Source organism: Ambystoma mexicanum, chromosome 7p, assembly GCF_040938575.1.
Source record: "Ambystoma mexicanum isolate Mex_15411 chromosome 7p, UKY_AmexF1_1, whole genome shotgun sequence".
Lineage (NCBI taxonomy): Eukaryota > Metazoa > Chordata > Amphibia > Caudata > Ambystomatidae > Ambystoma > Ambystoma mexicanum.
In genome coordinates, this window is record NC_090939.1 from 778,116,817 (window position 1) to 778,137,157 (window position 20,341).

Genomic DNA, 20,341 nt, shown 5'->3' on the forward strand with positions numbered 1-20,341 from the left:
CACCTGGGAGGGAAACAGACCAAGCGATGTGGGCCAGAAATCTGCAGTCCATAGAGAAGAAGAAGTAGTAGTAGAAGACCCAACCACCAAAACCTTGGTTTTTTCACCATTGAGCTTGAGCCAGTTAAGGCACATCCAGCTGCCCACTAACTCAAGTCCTGAACTGAGCCTGGTGGTGGCTTCAGAATGTTTAAGATCGAGACGGACCACAAATTGAGTGTCATCCGCATATTTGTGTAACATCGAAAAAACGTGACAGTGAATCAATTTAGCCAACGGCTGAACATAAACGTTAAATAAAATCAGGAAAGAGCCGAACCCTAGGGAACACCACAAGTGACTGGCTGAAAAGGAGGAAGCGAGAGCAACTGAGAACAGTCTCTTAGAAAAGAGTGGAACCACGACAGGACCTGCCCCGAGATGCCAGCCCCAGCCAGACAAAAAAGCAGGATTGTGTGGTCGATGGTGTCAAACGCTGCTGAAAGGTCTAAAAGGATCAGAGCACTCACACCACCCTTGTCAGCCAGCCTGGCTAGGTCATCAACTACCGAGACAGGCACTGACTCAGTGCCATGACCAGGCTGGAACCCAGATTGAATGGGGCCAAAAGAAGAAGTGTGTTCAAGAAAGAATAGGGGTGATGAGAACCTCAAGTAATTTCATGGGAAACGGAAGCAACGAGTTAGGATGGTCGTTAGTGGGTAATAATGGATTTTTTAAGCAGAGGGATCACCAGGGTGTGTTTGAGCAGTGGGAAAATAGATCCAGATTAGAAGGATTGATTGACTGCTGATGTTAGAAGCAGTGCCAGGCTATTGGCCCTAGATTTCAGTACTGAGATAGGAATTGGATCAAGTGATGAAACAGACCTCTTCAGATTAATAGTCGGAAGGATATCAGCGCTACTAAAAACAGATGAGACCGATAAAGGGTGTGCTCACACATGAGTACATTGATATCCGGACTGGTTGACAGCAATATTGCAGCAAAGTAGCAAGATTTTATCAGTAAAAGAAGCACCCAAAGAGTCGCAAAGTGCCTGCGAGTGGAGGCTAGAGCTTGTCAGGAGGGCCGGATGAGAGAGACTGCACCACTTTGAAGAGCTCTCAGGATTGACTGAGTGCCATAAGTATACGATTGGTGAAGTAATCACCTTTGGCAGCTCAAGTGGCTTTATGATAAAGGGAAGTAGCAATCTGGTACACGGATTTGGCAAGTGGACTATCATTCTGGCGCCATTTCCTTTCCACATGACGGTGAAGAAGATGAATATCAGCCACAAGAGAAGTAAACCAAGGCTGAGAGGGATCAACATAGGGCTTAAGGAGTTTCAGAGGAGCAAAGTGATTAGCAGCATTCAAGAAAGCTGAGGACAGGTGTTCAAACTCAACATTAGAGTCTGAAGGAAGGGAGCCACAGGTAGTCTCAATCAAAGTCAGGACTTCTGGTAATGCACCATTCCACCACTGACGACACATCTGGCTGGTACAGAGAGGGAGGGAGGAGAAACCGGGGTGGGGAGAGTCATGGGGAAAGAGATGATAAAATGATCAGTCCAGAGCACTCGAAAGAACGGGTAAACTTTGGCCAAGGTAGCGTGAGCAAAGAGGAAGTAAAAAATGTTACCCGGTACATGACTGGACTCAGTCACAAGTTGCAGCAGTTCCAATTCAGCCATAGCCTTGTGAAAGGACGCACAAGAGCAGTGGACAAGTGAAAAGAAAGGAAATTAAAGTCACCAGTGATAATCAAGTTATAGAACCATAGCTTAAGATCAGCAATAAGCTGAAGGAATGCAGCAAAGAAGGACGAATCCCGGTAGGGGGACGGTAGAAGACAAACATTTAATAGGGTCAAAGATGCAGAAAGAGACCCTAACAGGCATGGACTCCATCTGGACATCATGAGGGAGTGATAAGAGAGAACAGGTGTATTTAGTATCGAAAATTAAGGCAAGCCCACCTCCAGGAGATCCGGTCTACACAGATACTACTACAGATGGGAGGCAGTGTGTGGACCAGAGCCGGGTTAGACGACTCTTGCAACCAGGTTTCATTGACATACTCACTCAGAAGATCATAGCAATCTGAAGCGTGCACCACTAATGATAGGGCATTAAGAAGAAAGCAATTTACATGACTGTTGTCAAGTGAGCTGCAGACAGCTATGGGCGGCGGCAGGGAATGGGAAAATCCAGCCTGAAATTTCAGGTCTGGAGGGGCAACGTCCAACAGGATATTACGCTCATACTTTCCAGTGAACAATTTGAAACTATTGGGCTGGTCCAGGGTCCAGCCCGGGTGGACCCAGACAGTGGCGTAACACAAAGTTTGGGGGGCCCCCTGCCAGCCATGCTGGTGCATACCCCCCCCCCACCCCGCCACTCAACAAAGCACAGGAAGCACCACACACTGGTCTGGCCTGGACCACCATTTGTGGGCAATGTCCATGATGATCATGCTGCTGCAAGGGCATGTGCACGCTGCACTAGGTGAAAGATGTATGTTTTTAATCAAAACTTAAATCTTTCACCTAGTGTAAAAACAAGGGGGAAGTGACTGGCCTCTGGCACCCACATGTACTAGCCACCAGTGGCCACTGGTGAATTTTTTTATTGGAGGGGCATACATATTTGTCACAAGTATGCAAGAGCGACCAAGTGTATTGAGGGAGCCCGGATCAATAAAAGGCGGTTCAGGGGGGCTCACCCCCTGGGAAGAACCTTTGAATAATGAGTTAAAATGGTGCATTATGCAGAACACTTTTTGTGAAAAATTGGATAAAACACCAGACAGTTTGCAAATGTTTTTTTTGGGTAACTCATGAAAAAATCCAATAGATGCAAGTTACCAACAGGGTACAGGAACATTTCCTAATGCATTTTCATGCCTTTCCCCACAACATATGCCAGTGGTTAAGATAGGTGGGAGAGGTTGGGAGTAGTGCTCCTTTACCTTTTTTAATTAAGTTTTACCATTCCTATACTTTTGTTTTTAAAAAGAAACTCATCCGGAACGGTTATGTTTTAAAATAAAAGTGTAGGAAGAAGGTGAAACCTGCACTTCAGTGCACAGAACTGAACATTCCCTTAAATAGCAGGTGTGTTCGTTTCGGGGTTTGTATTGTGTGTGGGAGGTGGCATGGCAATGGGGTTTGTGCGGAGCGGGGGCAGGCCAGCAGCAAACAAAGTTCCGCTACTTCATTTCGCACACTTCAAACACTGATATATGCCAGTATGAAACATATGTTCATGCTCTCTGTACTCATACATTTCCATACTGGCTGTACCAATATATGCCAGTAACTCCACCTCGGAACATACTCCTTTCAGCATTACTATTAAAAATGCCATACCATAATAAGAAAACATGTCCAAACTCGGTCCAATGTAGACAAGTCTGGACATAAAAGTATGCTTATTTTTGCTTTTTCATAGATGCTCAGTAAACACATGTAATGCCACAGTAAGAAATAGCTAGACTGGCAGCATCAAAATGCCAGTCTAGCCATGTAATAACACATATGCTTTCTTGCTTTATAGTAGATGCCAGGTACAAAATGTCAAGCCAGGACTAGCTGCACCAAAATGCAAGCCTAGCCACATAATAACACACATCAAGTTGGCTATGCCCTAAAATGCCACTAAAATAAGTCGTGTAATTTAAGGAAATTTAAACATTGCTCCCCAGGCCCCCAAGTAACTTGCACACACCCATAATCATATTCATACCTGTTCACCCACCAGTCACTTACCCATACACTTTCCATCACATTCACTCACATGCACCCAGAGCATTCACAGTGCATTCTTCAAACATGCGCCCGCAATCACATTCCTACCCATTCACCCACCAATCACTTACCGATACACCTTCTCTCACATTCACTCACACTGCACCCACCAATTCAGAACATTCTGTCACATGAATACCCACTCACTCACCTATCACTCATCCAAACTCCTTTCACAGTCACTTACACTGCATTCTACACAAAGGTACCCACACAGAACATTTGCACACATACACAATGACATCCATACCCATTCACTCACCCACACACCTTCTCTCAAATCCACTCCACACATGCATCCACTGACCCAGAACATTCAGTCACATTCATACCCATCCACTCACCAATACACCTTCTCTCATAGTTACTCCACTGCATTCTCCACATGGGCACGGGCACCCACCCACCCAGAGCATTCAATCACATTCATATCCGTTGACTCACCTATCACTCATCAATACACCTTTCATTTTCACTCACACGGCATTCTACACATGCACCCGTGCGCGCGCACGCACGCACGCACACACACACACACACACACACATTTTCTCTCACTTTCACTCACACTGCAATGTTCACCCGAGCACCCACCAAGAACATTCACGCACACAACCACATTCATACCCACTCACCCACCAGCCACCCACCCATACATCTCTCACATTGACATTCACTCACACTGCATTCATCCACACGAGCACCCCGGACATTCATCCACACACTCTTAATTCTTAACCACGACAGGCGCACTCACCATCCATACATACATGCAGCATTCACATGCATGCACACAAAAACATACATGCATACATCCATAACATTAATTGCACAATCATAACAGGCACTCACATATACATACTGCGTGAGCGATGCTCCTTCTTCCTTTCAGGCCAGGCATTGAACAGGGAGGAACCAAAGTCATCAGGAGAACAAGGCAAGTAGTCTGCTAGTATTATAAGAAGTCTAGGGCAGGAGCAAGGACACAGGAAAAGATGGCCAAGGGTCAAGAAGTCTGGTAGGGTAGGAGATCCAGGACCCAGAGTCACTGCATTGAGCTTAAGAAATTTCACAGTAAAGACTAATTGAACAAAGCCTTAATATATTCTATGTTGGGCCCTCCCTTGGAGTTACTGACCAGTGGGACAAGCAGTATGTAATGGTCCAATGTGATTTCAGACGTTGGGCCTCATTACGGGCACGGCGGTAACCCTGCCAGTGCTACCGGAGGGTTGCCGCAAGACCTGTAAAGAATTACTGGTGCCTGACTTCGCAATGCCACCAGAAGATTTAAACTCTGGCGGCTGGGAAGTCAGGCGCCAGTAATTTTGTTAATCCCCATTACCATAGAGTCCCAAACGACTCTATGGGAGGAGGACACAGAAGCACCAGCACCGTTGTTAACAGTGCTGCTGCTTCCGTGACGGATTTACCTAGCGTGACCACTGTGCCCAGGAGGGTCTGACCTGTTGGGCACAGCGGCTCCTTCAGGCAAACCCGTAGTTTGCCGGTCCGGAAACAACGGTGCAGGTGAGCTTACCTGCATCCTTATTTCCAGACCAGCAAACTCGGTATGAGCCCCATTGCTTACATGATTGCGCTTGCTCAGTGTGACTGCAGTGTATGCAGTATTTGTAGATCATGGCGCTGGCCAGTGCTGGAAATGGAAATTATTAACTCTTGAAATCCCACCAGCAGGCAGGGTGTGGGAGGTGTCACTGGAGTTCACAGGATATTTTTCTAAGTCCCTCCATAAATAAACATTTCCATTTCCAGAGATTAATGAACACCTGGGAAATAACCCAAGAGAGGAGGAGTGTTTCCTATGACGGTGCAAGCAAAGTATAAAAGGTGTACACCTTTCACACCTACAAAGCTTGTGTAAATATGTTCTGCAATCCTAACAAGCATATTCACTTGTATTCGAACCAGAAATGTAAGTGGTCTAGTGGGTACATTCTCTTCGAATACCTGCTTTGGTAACAAAAGCAAATTAAAAACAATAGATCTCTTGAGGGGTGGACATGGTGATCCAGGGAGAGATACTTTGCCAGATCTCGATCTGGGACAATCCAGCCAATGATCAGCACTGGTGGTGGTAGCATCTTTTTTTTTAATATACAATATAGACAAGGACAATGTCAGTAGCAATGTGTGCCAATAATTCCTGACAGGAATTGAAGGCAAGTGACATCAGCTGGTGTGATAATTGTTGCCATTCGTCTGTGATAACCTCAGCACTGCTCATTCTGGTCTGACTCCAGTCAGGACCTCGGCACGGGGCAGCGCTACGATAGCGAGAAGTTCTCTGCTTCTTGGGATTGTCGGGCTCTTGGTTGCTTATCAACCACCTACAGAAAGAGTGTCCCAACAAGGGCAAAAAATGAAAAAGGCACCTATAGGACCTTTGTAAGCTTGCGCCTTTTTAATTTTTTGTTGGCAGTGACAGTGTGAGGCTTGTGGAGTCCCAGCCCACCACCCCTAACCCCACATCGTGGGTGCTGCGGGTGCCCCATTGACGCCAGTGGGCCCAGGTGGGCGCGACTAAAGCGCAACTTTGGTACGGGAGGCGCGCTGCCGCTGCGCATCCTGGGTTGAGTGAGGATAGGGACACAGAGTATAACTGTGAACCAATCAGCAGAGAGCTGAGGCTCAGCAAGAAGAAAGACTCCACGTCCCACCACAGGAGTCAGGCAGGGAAAACAGTGACACCGGGAGCTTTCTTGCCAGCAGGCATATGAGGTGAGGCACTCTCTGCCGAGAGATTGGCGTACAAGTAATGTGCATATTAAAATAAGAAGCTAACACAATTAATAATTAAATAATAAAAATGGGCACTGAAATAAAGAACATAAAAACGCATCCAGTCACACCAGCACTGGAAAATATCAAGTCCTTAAAAGCAAAAGAGCATCAACATGATAAATCTAAGATAATATACTAAAAGTAAATGCAAAACAAAGACACAGACAGGCAGAAGCCGAGTCTGTGATAAATCCCATCTTCCTATGTCTTCCAAAGCTCCTTCCCCAGTAGACCATGTCGCTAAAACGGCCAGTGCATCATTGAAGAAAGCCCTCAAGGCTCAAGATGTTGCTCTGCAAATAGGGGTCTAATCACTGCTATAGAATTCCGAAATATTTTCGCTCCTTTGGAAGATGGATTGGATTGCACAGCCATCATTTACCATCATAGGAAAACAACTCATGTTTAATTCTGATATTTCATTCGATATACTTTAATCAATTCCCTTGGAAGCAGTGTTTGTAGTAGTTCGACTGACTACTGGACATTACCTCTAATACCCAAACGCCAACTCACCGATTCTACAGCGGATGAACATTTTTTTTTGTACATCTTTGAAGTGTCCCGACACACTACAAGCTGAAGCACAGTCTCTTTTATCAGGCCAAGGGAAGCATAGTCTGTCTTTACTTGTGCCGTCATTAATGCACCTGGTACAAAATAGGTTAATGCTCCTCTTTTGAATTCAGCCAATTCCCAGTCTGTCTTCGCTTACGGCTGAAGCTCAGGGATGTCATTTGGGGGTCGCAACTGCGGGTCCCGAGGTCTCCCTTGGTACCTCTAAAAAATAAAAAAATAAAAAAGTTCTTCTTAAATGTGGCCAGTGCCATGTGGCTCTCTGTTTCTGGAGTGGCTGGCTTTCTTGTTCAGGCCTCTTATAAAACAGGGGGTTTCACAAGTGTAACACTTTGAGCAGTGACCCTAAATGAGAAAGAAAAGGAATAACAAAGAATTTGTCTTTCTGAATTCTCAGAATATGTGGTACAGAGTAGGGGAGTCCTCTTTTTTCGGGGGCTGTGTGGAGGAGGACAAATTAACACTAGTATACACAAGTTTCCACAAAGAACAGCTTCCCACCTTCTAACGCACAAGATCAAATAGTTCACAAATATCACCAAACAAGAAATGTCATCATTTGTTTAGACAAAGATACTTAAAGTTCACATATTTTAATCAATGGCCCTCATTACAACCCCGCCGCTAAGCCATGGCGCTGTTAGCACCATGGTTGGTGCCGGTGTTGTAACGAGTCCGCCATGGTGGAATGGGGAAATACCGCCCCATTCCAAGGTTGGCGGGGCGGTATTTCCCTATTTCACCATGGCCCTTTCCCATTCCCATTTTCGCCCCATAGGGCTCAATGGGACTGGGGAAGGCCCTAAGTACTGTACCGCAAATTGTGGTACCGTAATTAGCACCGAGGTCCCTTTGCGGCGCCCTACTTTAACGGCTGGTAAAACCAGCCGTTAAGGTCGGGTCCCGCAAAGGGACCTCGTAATCAGGCGTTAAGGCGTTAAGGGTTTAACGGCGCCAACACCTTTTATGGCGCCGTTAAACCCTTAACGCCAGGGTCGTAATGACCCCCAATATATACATATATATATATATATATATATATATATATATATACAAAACATAAAAATATGGGCATTGAAAAACGCCTAAAAAACATAGTTCAAAATTAGCAATGGCCCTATCTGACTGGGGTGATGACACCCAAGGCTAACTAAGTACATTCTGGTCATCACAGTATTTTTGTGAGGTTAGTAGGGGAGTGAGGGATATGTTTTCATAAATTGATCAACCCTCTTTCTTCTATATAATCTCCCTTGACTTACTCGACACTAAGCTGTGGTTCTAGGTCCCAGAACTGAGATTGTATGCAACTGGCTCAATCTGGTTTGCAACATCTGATGGACATGTCTTCAGGACACTGTGTAGTAGCACATATGGTTTAAGGATGGCACATTGTATGAGAATCTTCTAGTCAAAAAAAACCAAAACGGATTCGTGTTGGCGACAATTTTAATTTTAAAATCATGCTGAACTTTGTATCTATGAGTGGTGTTGTGGCTGTCATCACTGACCTTTCCATTTCTTTCACGGCGTGTGAGGAGTCGTCTAGAGTAATGACAACGATGTTTCTTCATTCATTGGAGCTTTATACGAACTGTAGTCTGACTATAGAAAGGAAACAGTATGCAAATCAATAACTGATGTTTCCCCTAATTCCTTTTATATTATTTAATCTCAATGGAGCTGCTGTTTTTTATCTCGACAGCAAATCCAGTGAGAGATGAAAAAATTATTCATTCCTTAGACCAAACACCCGTGGCAAAGGGTTTTAAGTATCTGCCTCACTTAAATCTTAGTAGGCAATGAATGATATGATAAGGCATTTATAACGCGCCTATACACAAGTGTTTCAAGGCACGACGAGGCAAGGGAGGGGAACAAAGGGAGGACGGACAGCGATCCTTCTAGGCCAGGTGTCATTCAGATCGCGCAAGTGCATGGGAAGGGGGCAGGGACAGTGCAGTACATGGATAACAATAAGTAAGTAGCAGCCAGCATGTGGCAAGTGCATGGGTAAGTGCAGACATTGGTGTCAAGGGCTGGGAGGGGGACTGTAGGGATACAGAGACAGTCCCCAAGTGCAGGGGTTGTCAGGTGGTGAAACGCTGGCGGGGGAGGACCTGGTCCCGAGCTCAGAGGGTATTCAGGTAGCCAGTGCAGTTCCAGTACAACTAGGAAGTCAGCAGAGGAGGGGAGGGGAAAAAGCAGAACCAAAGAGAAAGGTTTTGAGGAGCTTCCAGAACCGAAGATGGTTCACCTCCAGTTTAAGGGAGGCAGGGAGGCTGTTCCAGTGGGAGGCCCCAGCCGAGAAATTCGAACAGAATTTTTACATTTGCTTTATAGGTAGTGAAAACTAACCGATTTGAACGTTAGACAAAAGATCACACTGGTTTCCGAATGATTACCTTGATGCCATTAGTTCGTAGCTTCTTAATATTGTTTTTATTCTTCTTCCCACTGTGTTTTATGCCGCAGATGCTGAATGCGTACAGGATATATTGGTGAAAAAAGTCCCTGGGTCACCTGGCAGAGAAAAGATAACAAATAAACCAACCCTGGGGTTGTAAAACTGTACAACGTTAATTCGCTATATGTATGAAAGCTTCGTAATGGTTTAAACAGCTACGATAATTGCTGTGAAAGCAAGGATGTAGGACTTACTTGATTAACCAAAGCTGTGATGTTAAAAGGAGTCGCAGTGAAGTTCTAACGACTTCCAAAACACGAACGTGTGGAATCGCGTTCGATGCCGGTATTCATTGCATGACGCTATACTGTCATGGGTAGTGGGAAAGTGTCTAAATCATGCCGCCTTTTTAGGTGTGTTAGTACTATGTTATGATATAGATTACTGCAGATGCTTAAAATATCCATAGTTACAATTCAAATGCCCGATTACCACATTAATTGTTAGACTTAAAGGTTTATTTCAGGCACACTTCAGGGGGTGAGTCACTGATTTAGTCTGTCCTTAAACACCTTAACTCAGCCTTTCATCCTTCTGAGGTCGATAAATGAGTACCAACACAGGTTGGGTGATATTGGATGTATATTTTTTCTATATAAATCGCTTAAGCGTAAGTGCTATATAATAACACATCTTTATCATTTGGCCTTGGACCTCTGCTTGCATTCACAGTAATGTGTTAACATGAGCATATGCACACTGATTAACGATACAAATGGTGATCCATTCTTGTATGAAATGTATACCACGCTATATATTGATGTTGTAACCATATTTTTCGTAGTGTACTTAAAAACAATGCTACATAGAAATACTCTCTGCACCTGAACACTCTGCCTTGAATGGCTAGTATAATGGGCCTCATTACAAGTTTGGTGGTATCGGTTAGGGAGAATTCTCATTTCTGTGCTAATTCCCTTCAACCTTAGACACCCCCAGCTCTTTTGCTGGACTTTAGCACTTTTTAATTTTAACCCTGGAGGGAATTAAACCTTTTTTTACTCTCTCATGTGTTTTGACCTGATTTGGATTATGTGTTTCCGCTGTTTTTGGTGTCTGACAAACCCCATAGGCATCTACTTTTTGTATGGTTACACAAAGCACCTTCGGTGCAGTGTCACAGATCGGATTTCTCCTAAGGTTTAAATACCTTTTCTTGTGGCAACTACTGTTCCCAAGAATAGTAAAGTGAAATTGACTTTACTTACCCTTTTCTCTTTTTATGTCCAGCACACACCATTTTATGTGGAGTGCTTGTGGGTTACTTAGTAGTCCCTTATCCTATATACTCATGTAACATTTTATGTTACCCTCACTACTTTAAATGGCTGGTGGCAGTGGTTTTAAGTGTCCTACCATTGTGCCTTTCTACAACAGGCTGAACCCTCAGCTGCAGTATAGGGCCCATGGGTGCCCATGTTGTCAAAATGGCCTTGTCTTCTTTTTTCGCCATTTTCTGTTTGTGGGGTCTTTCTTGGGTTTTACTCTGTACACCAAGCCAGGTTTGAGCCCTTTGTTCATTTTGCCTTTGGCAGGCTTCAGTCCTGAATCTTGCCTCAGGTTCCAGTGTGTCTGGAAGGGCAGGAAGTGAGGGAGGTTCCTAAAACTCCCCTGTCCTTTGTGTCTAAGAATGCCTGATTGCAACCAGTCCCGATTAGCTGGCTGGCTGTCCTTTTAGGACAGCCACCCTGCTGTGTGATTGACAGCCTAGGCTGTGCATGAATGGGAGAGACCTGGTTAAAAGGCAAGGGTTTTGGGACTAGAGGCAGAGTGGCCCACTGGGAAAAACACCCGACGGAGAAACCCTGGACAAAGTTTCCTGCATCCTCCTGGACCTTTGTATTGCCAGGTGAGGCCCTGCTGTTGTGCTGAAACTCGTTTCTCTGATCGACAAGAGAAGCTCCGGAAGGGACGACTTCTTCCCTTGGGTTAGTGGGACGAACTAACCCTAAGAGGAACTCCACTGGACCATCTTCCCCGACTGGCTGTACTTGTGTGCTGCTGCAGGAACCGAGTGACAGGGGGTGAAGAAACCCGTAGTTGAGTGCAACGTCTGCAATCTGGCCAGAAGCTCCAGGAGTCTCCTAAGGACCATTCAGAAGCAGGACGACCAGAGCTCGAGTCCCCTCACCAGTTTGCAAGATCCAAGGAGTAAAGGAAGCTCAATTGGTATCCAAGATCTGCGGTGGTGCTGTTTACCGTGCGCTGAAACCGCAAAGTGCCACTGATCCGAAAAGAGCCTGTAGCTGCTGACGACTTCCAAATTGCTGCCGCAGGAGTCCTCCAGACATCCTCCCTCTTGTCACCACGACTGAGGCTCGGGAAACCAGGATCTGCATTGCTGTAACAGGACAGATTCCAGCTGGACCACTCTCCTTCAAACCAGAGGTACTGTTCAGGCGTGGAGTACTTACCTCAGTGTCGTTAGCTTTGCTCTTCTCAGTTGAGACTTGCAGTAGCTAGTTTTGTTAGTTGATGTCAGCTCTGCTCTTCACAAGTGTAACAGCGTGTGACGCTCCAGGTGATTTCTACAAAGCTCTCTAACTTTTTATTAACTACTAAGTGCCTCAGCTCCATAGACTGTGATCCAATGGACTGTGGCTGTCCTGGCTCCCTGCAGACCCTTCTAGTCCATTGAGTTTGATATTTTCTGTCCCTCAGAGGTGATAACTTGTTTTTAGACTGGTATTGCTGGGAAAGGTTTTGTCTACACTCATTGGACGATTTACATATACTCACATGCCCTGAGAACATGTTTAAACTGTTTCCTTCCTTTAACCTTTCCTTTCGGCAACATCAGAATCTGCAAAGTGTACTAGTAATATATAAATGCCATCACTGTCACTGGTGTAGGCACTGTATAAAAAACATCTCTAAAGAATATCTAGTAAGCTTATGCTGATTCTGGAAAAGGATTTTAAAGTATATTTCATTGTTACATATCTTGCTCTTTTTAAAGAACGCTTATTTAAAAATTGACATTAAATAAATAACTATTTATAACTGAAACCTTCAGTATAAGTGTTACTTGGCTACTTGTATTTGCGAATGTCATTGCTGCAGCTCTACAGGTCACATGAACTCCTCTTGAGATAGGCCTGGCTGCTCACTCACACTACCAACATGTATAGTACAGCCCTATACCAAAATGTGGGTTACCTAATACCAAGTAGACAAGTGTTGTGTAGACTCACACAGTGTTACTACATCAATTCTTGCCTAACAGTATCTCCGCAGTAAATCTGCCAAGGTACCACCAAATGAAAAGTGGTGGTGTGGCAGTGTTAGTCAATGGGACTCCATGGGTATTTCTTCAGAATTACCACTGGTGGTAATTCTGCCAAAATTTGTGTTTTTTGGCAGTAAGGTGGCAGAATTATATCCAGAATTTTGCTGTAGGTTTTTCCTCCACATTACCTCCAAAACCATAGTTTGGCGGTGTGGCAATGAGGCAGTAATGCAGTGGTAACTGCATTACCACAGTTTTTGGCCATACCACCAAACTCATAATGAGGCCCAATGTCTTTAAACTTGTTATCTCAGCTAGTAATTGAACAGTCGACTACATTTTAATTACCATCTGCATGCAATATAATGATCTCTTATTTTCATGTTAGTCTATGTTCTGCCAAATGGCCATTCACCATACAGCGCTTTGAGGCCAGAACAATGGCAGCAGCGCTATTAAAATATCAAGCAACATAACATAACCTAGCATCATACAGGAATCAATTAGGGTAAACTATGTGCCACGCCAACATTTTAAGATGCTTAGGTATGACCTACAAGTCTGCTGATTTTGTAAGCATTAGCACTGAACCAGTAATTCGTTCAAAGAAGAAGTAACTTGCTGTGATGTTTAAATGAGAGAATCAAACATAGCTGGGGCACTGTAATAGAAATCAGTTGCTGCTGCTGTTGTTCTCGTAAGTCTGAGAAAAAAGAATGGAATGGCCCGACTCATTTACCTGATCACGTCGCAAATCTGTACAAAAAGAAATAGTGTTGGTCAAAGCATGGCAGGCATAACAGCTGGTTCATATTCCAAGAGTTTCTAACTAAAATGAGTAGCCTTGAAATGCACATTTTGTGAGGGATGCAAAGATTTGTGCTGCATCAGTCTCATGTATGTGTCGCATCAGTCTCATGTATGTGCTGCATCAGTCTCATGTATGTGTCTATTCAGTGCTTTCAAATTGGGGTGAGAAAGCACTTTTTACTTCAGCACTTAGAAGCGGAGGAAACGTAGCACGGCACACTACATAAGAATGTAATATTATTGGTATCTTTAAATAATAGGAAAAAGAAGAATAAAGTCCTAAGTCGACGAAAGAGATTAAATAAACACTGGAAGAAAAAATAACCAAAGTTGCTTTTTCATCACTTTCAGAAGTAAATGTTGTAGTTTCTTGGTAGAAATACTAGCCTTGGCTAGAGGAAAGGGAAGCGTTCACTCATTGGTGACATGATGCTAATGCATCATACCGTCCCGCCGCATTACGAGTTCTGCTCGCGGGTTCCTGACAGTCCGCCAGGTGTTACCTGGCGGGCTGTGCGGCACCCACGAGCAGAACTCGTAATGCCGCTGGCACCGTTGTTAACGGTGCCGGCGCATCCATGCTCCCCACCCCCATTCTGCCCCATGGGGAGCCTGCCATTATGGCCACCCGTGAATGGGCCATTACTGGCCCATTCATCTCGTAATGGGCCAGTTATTGCCCAATCGCGGGAGGCGGTGCCGGTAGCGAGCATGGAGGTAGCAGTGTCTGCCATACAGGCATGGCTATCGCCATGCTCGTAATGAGGCCGAATGGCTTGGTTGGACTCATGACTGTGCTACTAATATCCTAAAAGTGGCTTAACCAAGTGTGCCTTCAACCATTTTATTTATATCTGTTCCTTATGCTGAAGTCCTGTTGAAGCCAAGCATAGACAAAGCCAACAATGTTGCCTTCTCTGTAGGTATTAGATATGCATTTTCCAGGCACAGCTATCATCTGCCCAGGTTATCACTCAACTTTCCAGCTGTTGCCACCTTATTGCCAGGTAGTATATTTATGCTGGTGTGGAGAAAATGCCGATCCCATGCCTACACAAAAGTCACAACTGTTGGCTTTCCCAGTGCTTGAGTACAAGGCCACCAATCATATGCATTGTCGCGTACTGTTCCTGAACCCCAAAGCACAGATTTAAAGATTTGAGTGTATTGACTTTTTTCAGAATTTCCGTCTGATATGCAGCACCAGTTGAGTGAGTAACTCTCAGATCCAGGGCAGGGAGAGCCATGCTGGCTTTTGCAGGTTGATAGACTGGCAGTTGTCGGTTTTGCTAGTAATTACAGCAAGGGTAGGCAGTTCCCCTACTTTCAAAGTTGGCCTTTTTGGGAGGCCGATATATGCTGAAAACTTTCGTTCCTACCCCACAAATGGATGCCAAGTATTGACAAATAATGATTTTCTCCAGGTTATTAATGCAGGGATATTATTAGCCAGACTGGCAGACTGACCCTGTCGGTAATGGTTCACTACCCAAGTTAAGGTCTCGGTGAAGTGAGGGTCGCTTAAGAAAAGTCACAGTGCATTTCTTAACTCTGTTTTTCCATATTAATGACCATGGCGTTATTAACAAGGAAAGGGGACTTCAGGAGATCAGTGCGATTTTAAGGATTCTGTAGTCACATTTTAGTTTTATTTCTGGTTCCAAAAAGGCTTTAGTGCCTGCTGTATTTTTTGCAAAGGAGAGGGGGCAAGAGGCAGAAGCAGACAGACACTCGGGCTGCTCGGAATGCAGGGTTGTACCTGGGAATACAGTTTATATTCCGTGCATTCTGATTGGCCAATGCCCCACACCAGGGTGCTAATCAAAGTTTGAACTATTTGAATAGCATGCCATTTGATGTAATACCATTTAAACAATTCCAGTATTGACATAATCACTATGTATTAACATCCTGATATGCTATGTACTAATTTGATGGGTCTTCTTTATATATCATCATGTCAGCAGAGAAGGGAATATGGAATGCTGTAGCCTAATTATTAACAATTATTTTTGCGACAGTTTGCCATCTGACAAAGGGTGCAGAAAACCTAGCTTTTTTTCATTAATTAATAAAATGATGCAGGTTATTCCACCTCAGAAAGAGTAATCTGCTCATCAGATCTCCCTTTCATTATCTCCATGGCAAAAAATAATTAGTGTACACCTGTGCCCTGCCAAATTAGTATCCTGATCTGCAGCGCCTAATCTGCTGTGGTACAGAGCAGATCCAGGGGTCACAGGTGCCTTCATAAAAGCTGCAGTGACACCCAAGTCCCTGCAGCGAATGGGCTTCATTTAAGGTATGCACCTCTGTTCCTAAACTGTGTAATTATGGGAGCTACTATCCTGGTGGCAGTTGTGCATTTTGAAAATAAGCCATCCCTGAGTTAGGGTATGGTGGCTAACATCTCCCATACTTATTAAAGCCACATCAATTTAGTATCATACCTGGGTCTGCACTGTGAGCCCAGCTCAGCTGTGTAAGGGTTATGTGTATTCTGGTCAGACAGACTGGCCATGCCAACTGACAGGCAAGGATGCTTAATAGTTATGCCTCTACTTTGATCCTTTTCCTTTTTGAGGTTGAGCCACACCTCTCTCCAGCAAGACAACCTCCCAGCAAGAGCTATCCTGGGAAACAGAAATCAAAAGGCATGCCTATCGATCAGCGTGCTGCATACCAAAAGGGCCGTTGATGCTGTTGACATGGGAACGGTTGGAGTTAGTGTAGACAGAGAGCTCAGCATATCTGGAGGCTTCTATCATCTTGTTTCTTTCTGTGTATAGCTTTTCTTCATGTTGCCTCCAATTCCTTTCACACAAAGCACTTTGGGTATGATGCTAGAAGGCAAAGACCTCTTGTCTCTAGCACAGGACCTGGACTCCTAAAAACAAGCTTACTGTAGTCCAATCACCTGTGGGCATTTGACTTTAAAAGAATGAGTCTCACACTCCTTCACTGATTGATTCTTGAACAAAAACCAGAGAAAGAGTTCATTGTTCCTCTGTTGGGGAGAGTTGGCTTGAAGACTGAATGTCCAAAGCAGAAGCATGCTATGCTCCCTAACCATCCCTAGGGTACATAGCAGTTGACCAGCTGCTGGAGCAAAACCACACTTGTACCCAGGAGCTCTGTGCGTGGAAGGGCTCCTGCCCATTTATTTCCCGCCCCTTTGTGTTGGGAGCCTGAGAACAAGATCTAGCCTTATCTTTGGGTCCCTGGATTGTGACTCACAGCAACCTGAGAATCAAGACAGCCAGGACTCATATGTTTTCACCATCAAACTACTGCAAGGCATGATTTGTAGCCATTCAACCCCTTTCAAACTAACAAAACCACCTTGGAGCCACCTTTGGCACTGGAACGATCTTCAAGCAGCTGTCTCGCTCTCTCGAACCAGTTCACCACTTCAGAGCACCAGATGAGTGCAATGTTTCCTTAGCTTAAATTATAACATTATTGTTGCACCCACCACCTTCGAACCGCCTTTCAATCCTCCAGTATCTTTGTTGCCAATCTTTATCGACAGTTAACCAGACCCTGGGGGAATCCTTGAACTTGGAATGCTGCATTGGACTGCCTAACTCTAACAGCACATATAGTCACCAGCATCTTCTCTGTCAAAATGACCCGGTTGGCCCTTTCGATTTGCACTTCATTGAATGTCACTTGAAACCACTTTTCAGACCACCAACACCTTCAATGTCAATCTTCATTGCCAGTCGAACCGATGCTGGTGGCCTCATCAAACCGCAAGGCTCGAACGCTGTGTCGGACCACCTACCTTCAACTGTGCATCCAGTCACCAGCATCTTCATCATCAAACCGACTATCGACCGAACCTGGTGGCCCTCATGATCTGCACTTCTTTGAACCATAATGAACTTCAGCTTGACCCCATCTCGATAATTGCTCCCCATCTGGAACAACGCAACTGCCATGTTCAACCCTGATTTCAAATGCACGAACAGTACAAAAGAGTCTGGTTCCGGGCTGTTGAATTGCCAAGAATAGTGAAAAGTATTCACCAATAAAAGCCCCATTGATCCATCTTTGGGCCCTAGAGAATGGTTAGGCCACTTTTAGTCCCTTTTCACACAAGGACATATCGTTTTGAAAACATTGTGGCTTTTGATTGCCTTTCACCCCTGTTTCACTACTCAGAGGGCTGCATCTTTTCCATCTTTGCATATTCTGTGCTCTTTCCACTGGGGTGGGTTTTGTGTAGTGTTGTTCTATTTTATTATAATTGCAGGTGGCATTTTTAATTAAAGTGTATGTGTTTTATAGAACCTTAATTGGACATTGCCTTTATCTTGGACTATTACACTTTGCTGTTTCGGTTGCTACTGGATCACATTCACACACCTCTTCAGAGTATAGCCTTCCCTCGGTCCAAGTAATCACAAAAGGCAAAGGAGAAGGAAGCATAGTCCTTAACTGTGCCTGTTACGTTTTTATGATTGAACTCACTCTTTTGTATCAGTTTGAGGGCTCAGTAGGCGCTTTAGCCACTATTGACGCAGAGCGGAAATCACAATTTTATATCAATAAAATGTTCAAATATCCGAAAAACTGTCTTGGCCGATTACTGCCAAAACTCCAACCAGTTTTTAGAAATGTAAAGATCACTGCTTGTTAATAGGTGACTTTTCACTTTTGGTACCAGATACTGTCCCACAACAGTACAATATTTTGCCACTTACCCATGTAGATAAGTGAGATCCTTAAATATTGGACTTGTAGTAGTTCCCAAATATAATAAATCAACCAAGAGGGAAAGGCCTGGTTAATAGGTCACGCATCTAGAATATTCCATTTGTGTTTACCATCTCAGTTTCAAATAGATGTTGGTGACATGTCAATTGGGACACCACTGATTCACACAGCACTGTTATTGACTTTTTCCTGAATCTCACTGATTGTTGGCGCCTCCCCTTCTGTGTTCTTGTTTCCAGCTGTTTACTAGTGATGCACCGGGCAGTCTCTTTGGTGGCATGCAGAGGTGTCGTTAGGGGGGGGCTGAGGCGGCTGTAGGCCCAGGTCTTTAAGTTGTAGTCCCGGATAAAAGCTCAGGGGCTACAGCCAAAAGGCTAGCTAGCCCAGAGTCCTGACATTAGCATAGCCCCAGATCTTTTCCAGACCTAGCAACACCCCTCGCAACATGCTTAGCAGGAGATTTGCACCATCACTTGGGAACTCACTCCCTGAGAACATATGCATGCATTGCTGTGTGGTGTCAATCCTCAGAGAGTATATGTAATATGACAAAGTTAGCGATGAACCGAACAGTATTTTAAAAAAGACTGATCACCGGAAAGTTATTGTTTTATTTTTCTCTTTAGGGACCCGTAAAATGGAGTACAAAGGCAGCAGCTGGCATGAGACGTGCTTCATCTGCCTGCGCTGCCAGCAGCCAATCGGAACAAAGAGCTTCATCCCCAAAGAAAACCAGAACTTCTGCGTGCCATGCTATGAAAAGCAGTTTGCCATGCAGTGTGTGCAATGCAAGAAGGTACCTCCTTTCTGAATTTGAAACTGATTACTTGGCATTAATCTCCACTCTGCGTTGTGCTCAACCCTTCTGAGAGGATGGCATTCCCCACCTCCCGCCACAGCCAGCAATGCTTATGGCTCAGCCAACACCTTCTCAAGGTCCATTCCCACCTCATGGTGCAATACCCATTTTAAACAGGCCAATAATTTCAGGGATTATAGGAAGGCAGAAGACGAAAATGAAGACCTACAAGGGTTTGTCTTCTTGCGCTCAGTTGCGGAATCATAAAATCCAATTTTCAGTGATGCTTCTTACTGATAATCGGCATCAGTGCTTAATTTGTGGGGGTGTTTGCCAGGGCTCAGTCCTTGCACTTATTTTCTAAGCACCAGCACTTATTGCCTCAGACTCGCTCTGATTATGATGTGGTATTTTGCCAACTTTATTATTTTAACTGCCAATCACATAATAAAAACCTATAGAATCAGAGCAACATGTAAATGGCAGTTGTGTTTAAAGACACACCTAAACATTTGTCTCATGTCAAGACACAAGTATGCTATTTAGTGTGTTTGTTAATTGGTATTAGTAAATCACACATCTGCCGTAGTGAGTACATCCATCAACCACACTAAGCTGGTGGGAGTTGCAGCTCTAACCCCACAAAATGTTGACAGCATTGGGAGCAGCCGTGGGTGGTGGCAAGAGTGGGTGGGGAGCTAAGCGTACTGACCTGTCATACATGCGTAAGAAAGTATTTGAGCCCCAACACTTACCTTTTTACAAATTAAGCCCTAGTCAGCATAGTGCTCTGGCTGTAAATTGGCTACACTGCAGGCTTTACTTCCCCTAGTTCAGGGCTCTGTGTAGACTTTTGCATTGGGTTTTGGACTGTAGAAAGAATGCAGTCCATATTCATTATGTTTAAAGGATTTATTCTTGACCCGCACTTTACACTAATCAAGACCTACATCCCAAACTACGATAATGACAGGGGTTTCAAGCAGGTCACCACTCATTAGACGCAATACGTATTTGGGATGATAATATAACACTTTTATTTCTCCAGTTGAATGTCACAGGAAGGGAACTACATGCATATTGTGTTCCAGTAATTTTATAATACATGGCAACCTGTAATACTCGTATAAAATCCTGCAAT

General features: G+C 44.4%; 1 protein-coding gene across 4 annotated transcripts in view; it reads left to right on the forward strand.

Moving 5' to 3' along the window:
• The window catches only part of FHL2 (four and a half LIM domains 2), a 477,249-nt gene that overhangs the window by 391,031 nt on the left and 65,877 nt on the right, over positions 1-20,341 (forward strand). For all 4 annotated transcript variants that reach the window (XM_069636912.1, XM_069636913.1, XM_069636911.1 and 1 more), the window contains one exon: positions 19,028-19,197. In XM_069636912.1, coding sequence (XP_069493013.1) covers positions 19,028-19,197 — 170 coding nt within the window. The remainder of the gene's footprint in view (positions 1-19,027; positions 19,198-20,341) is intronic.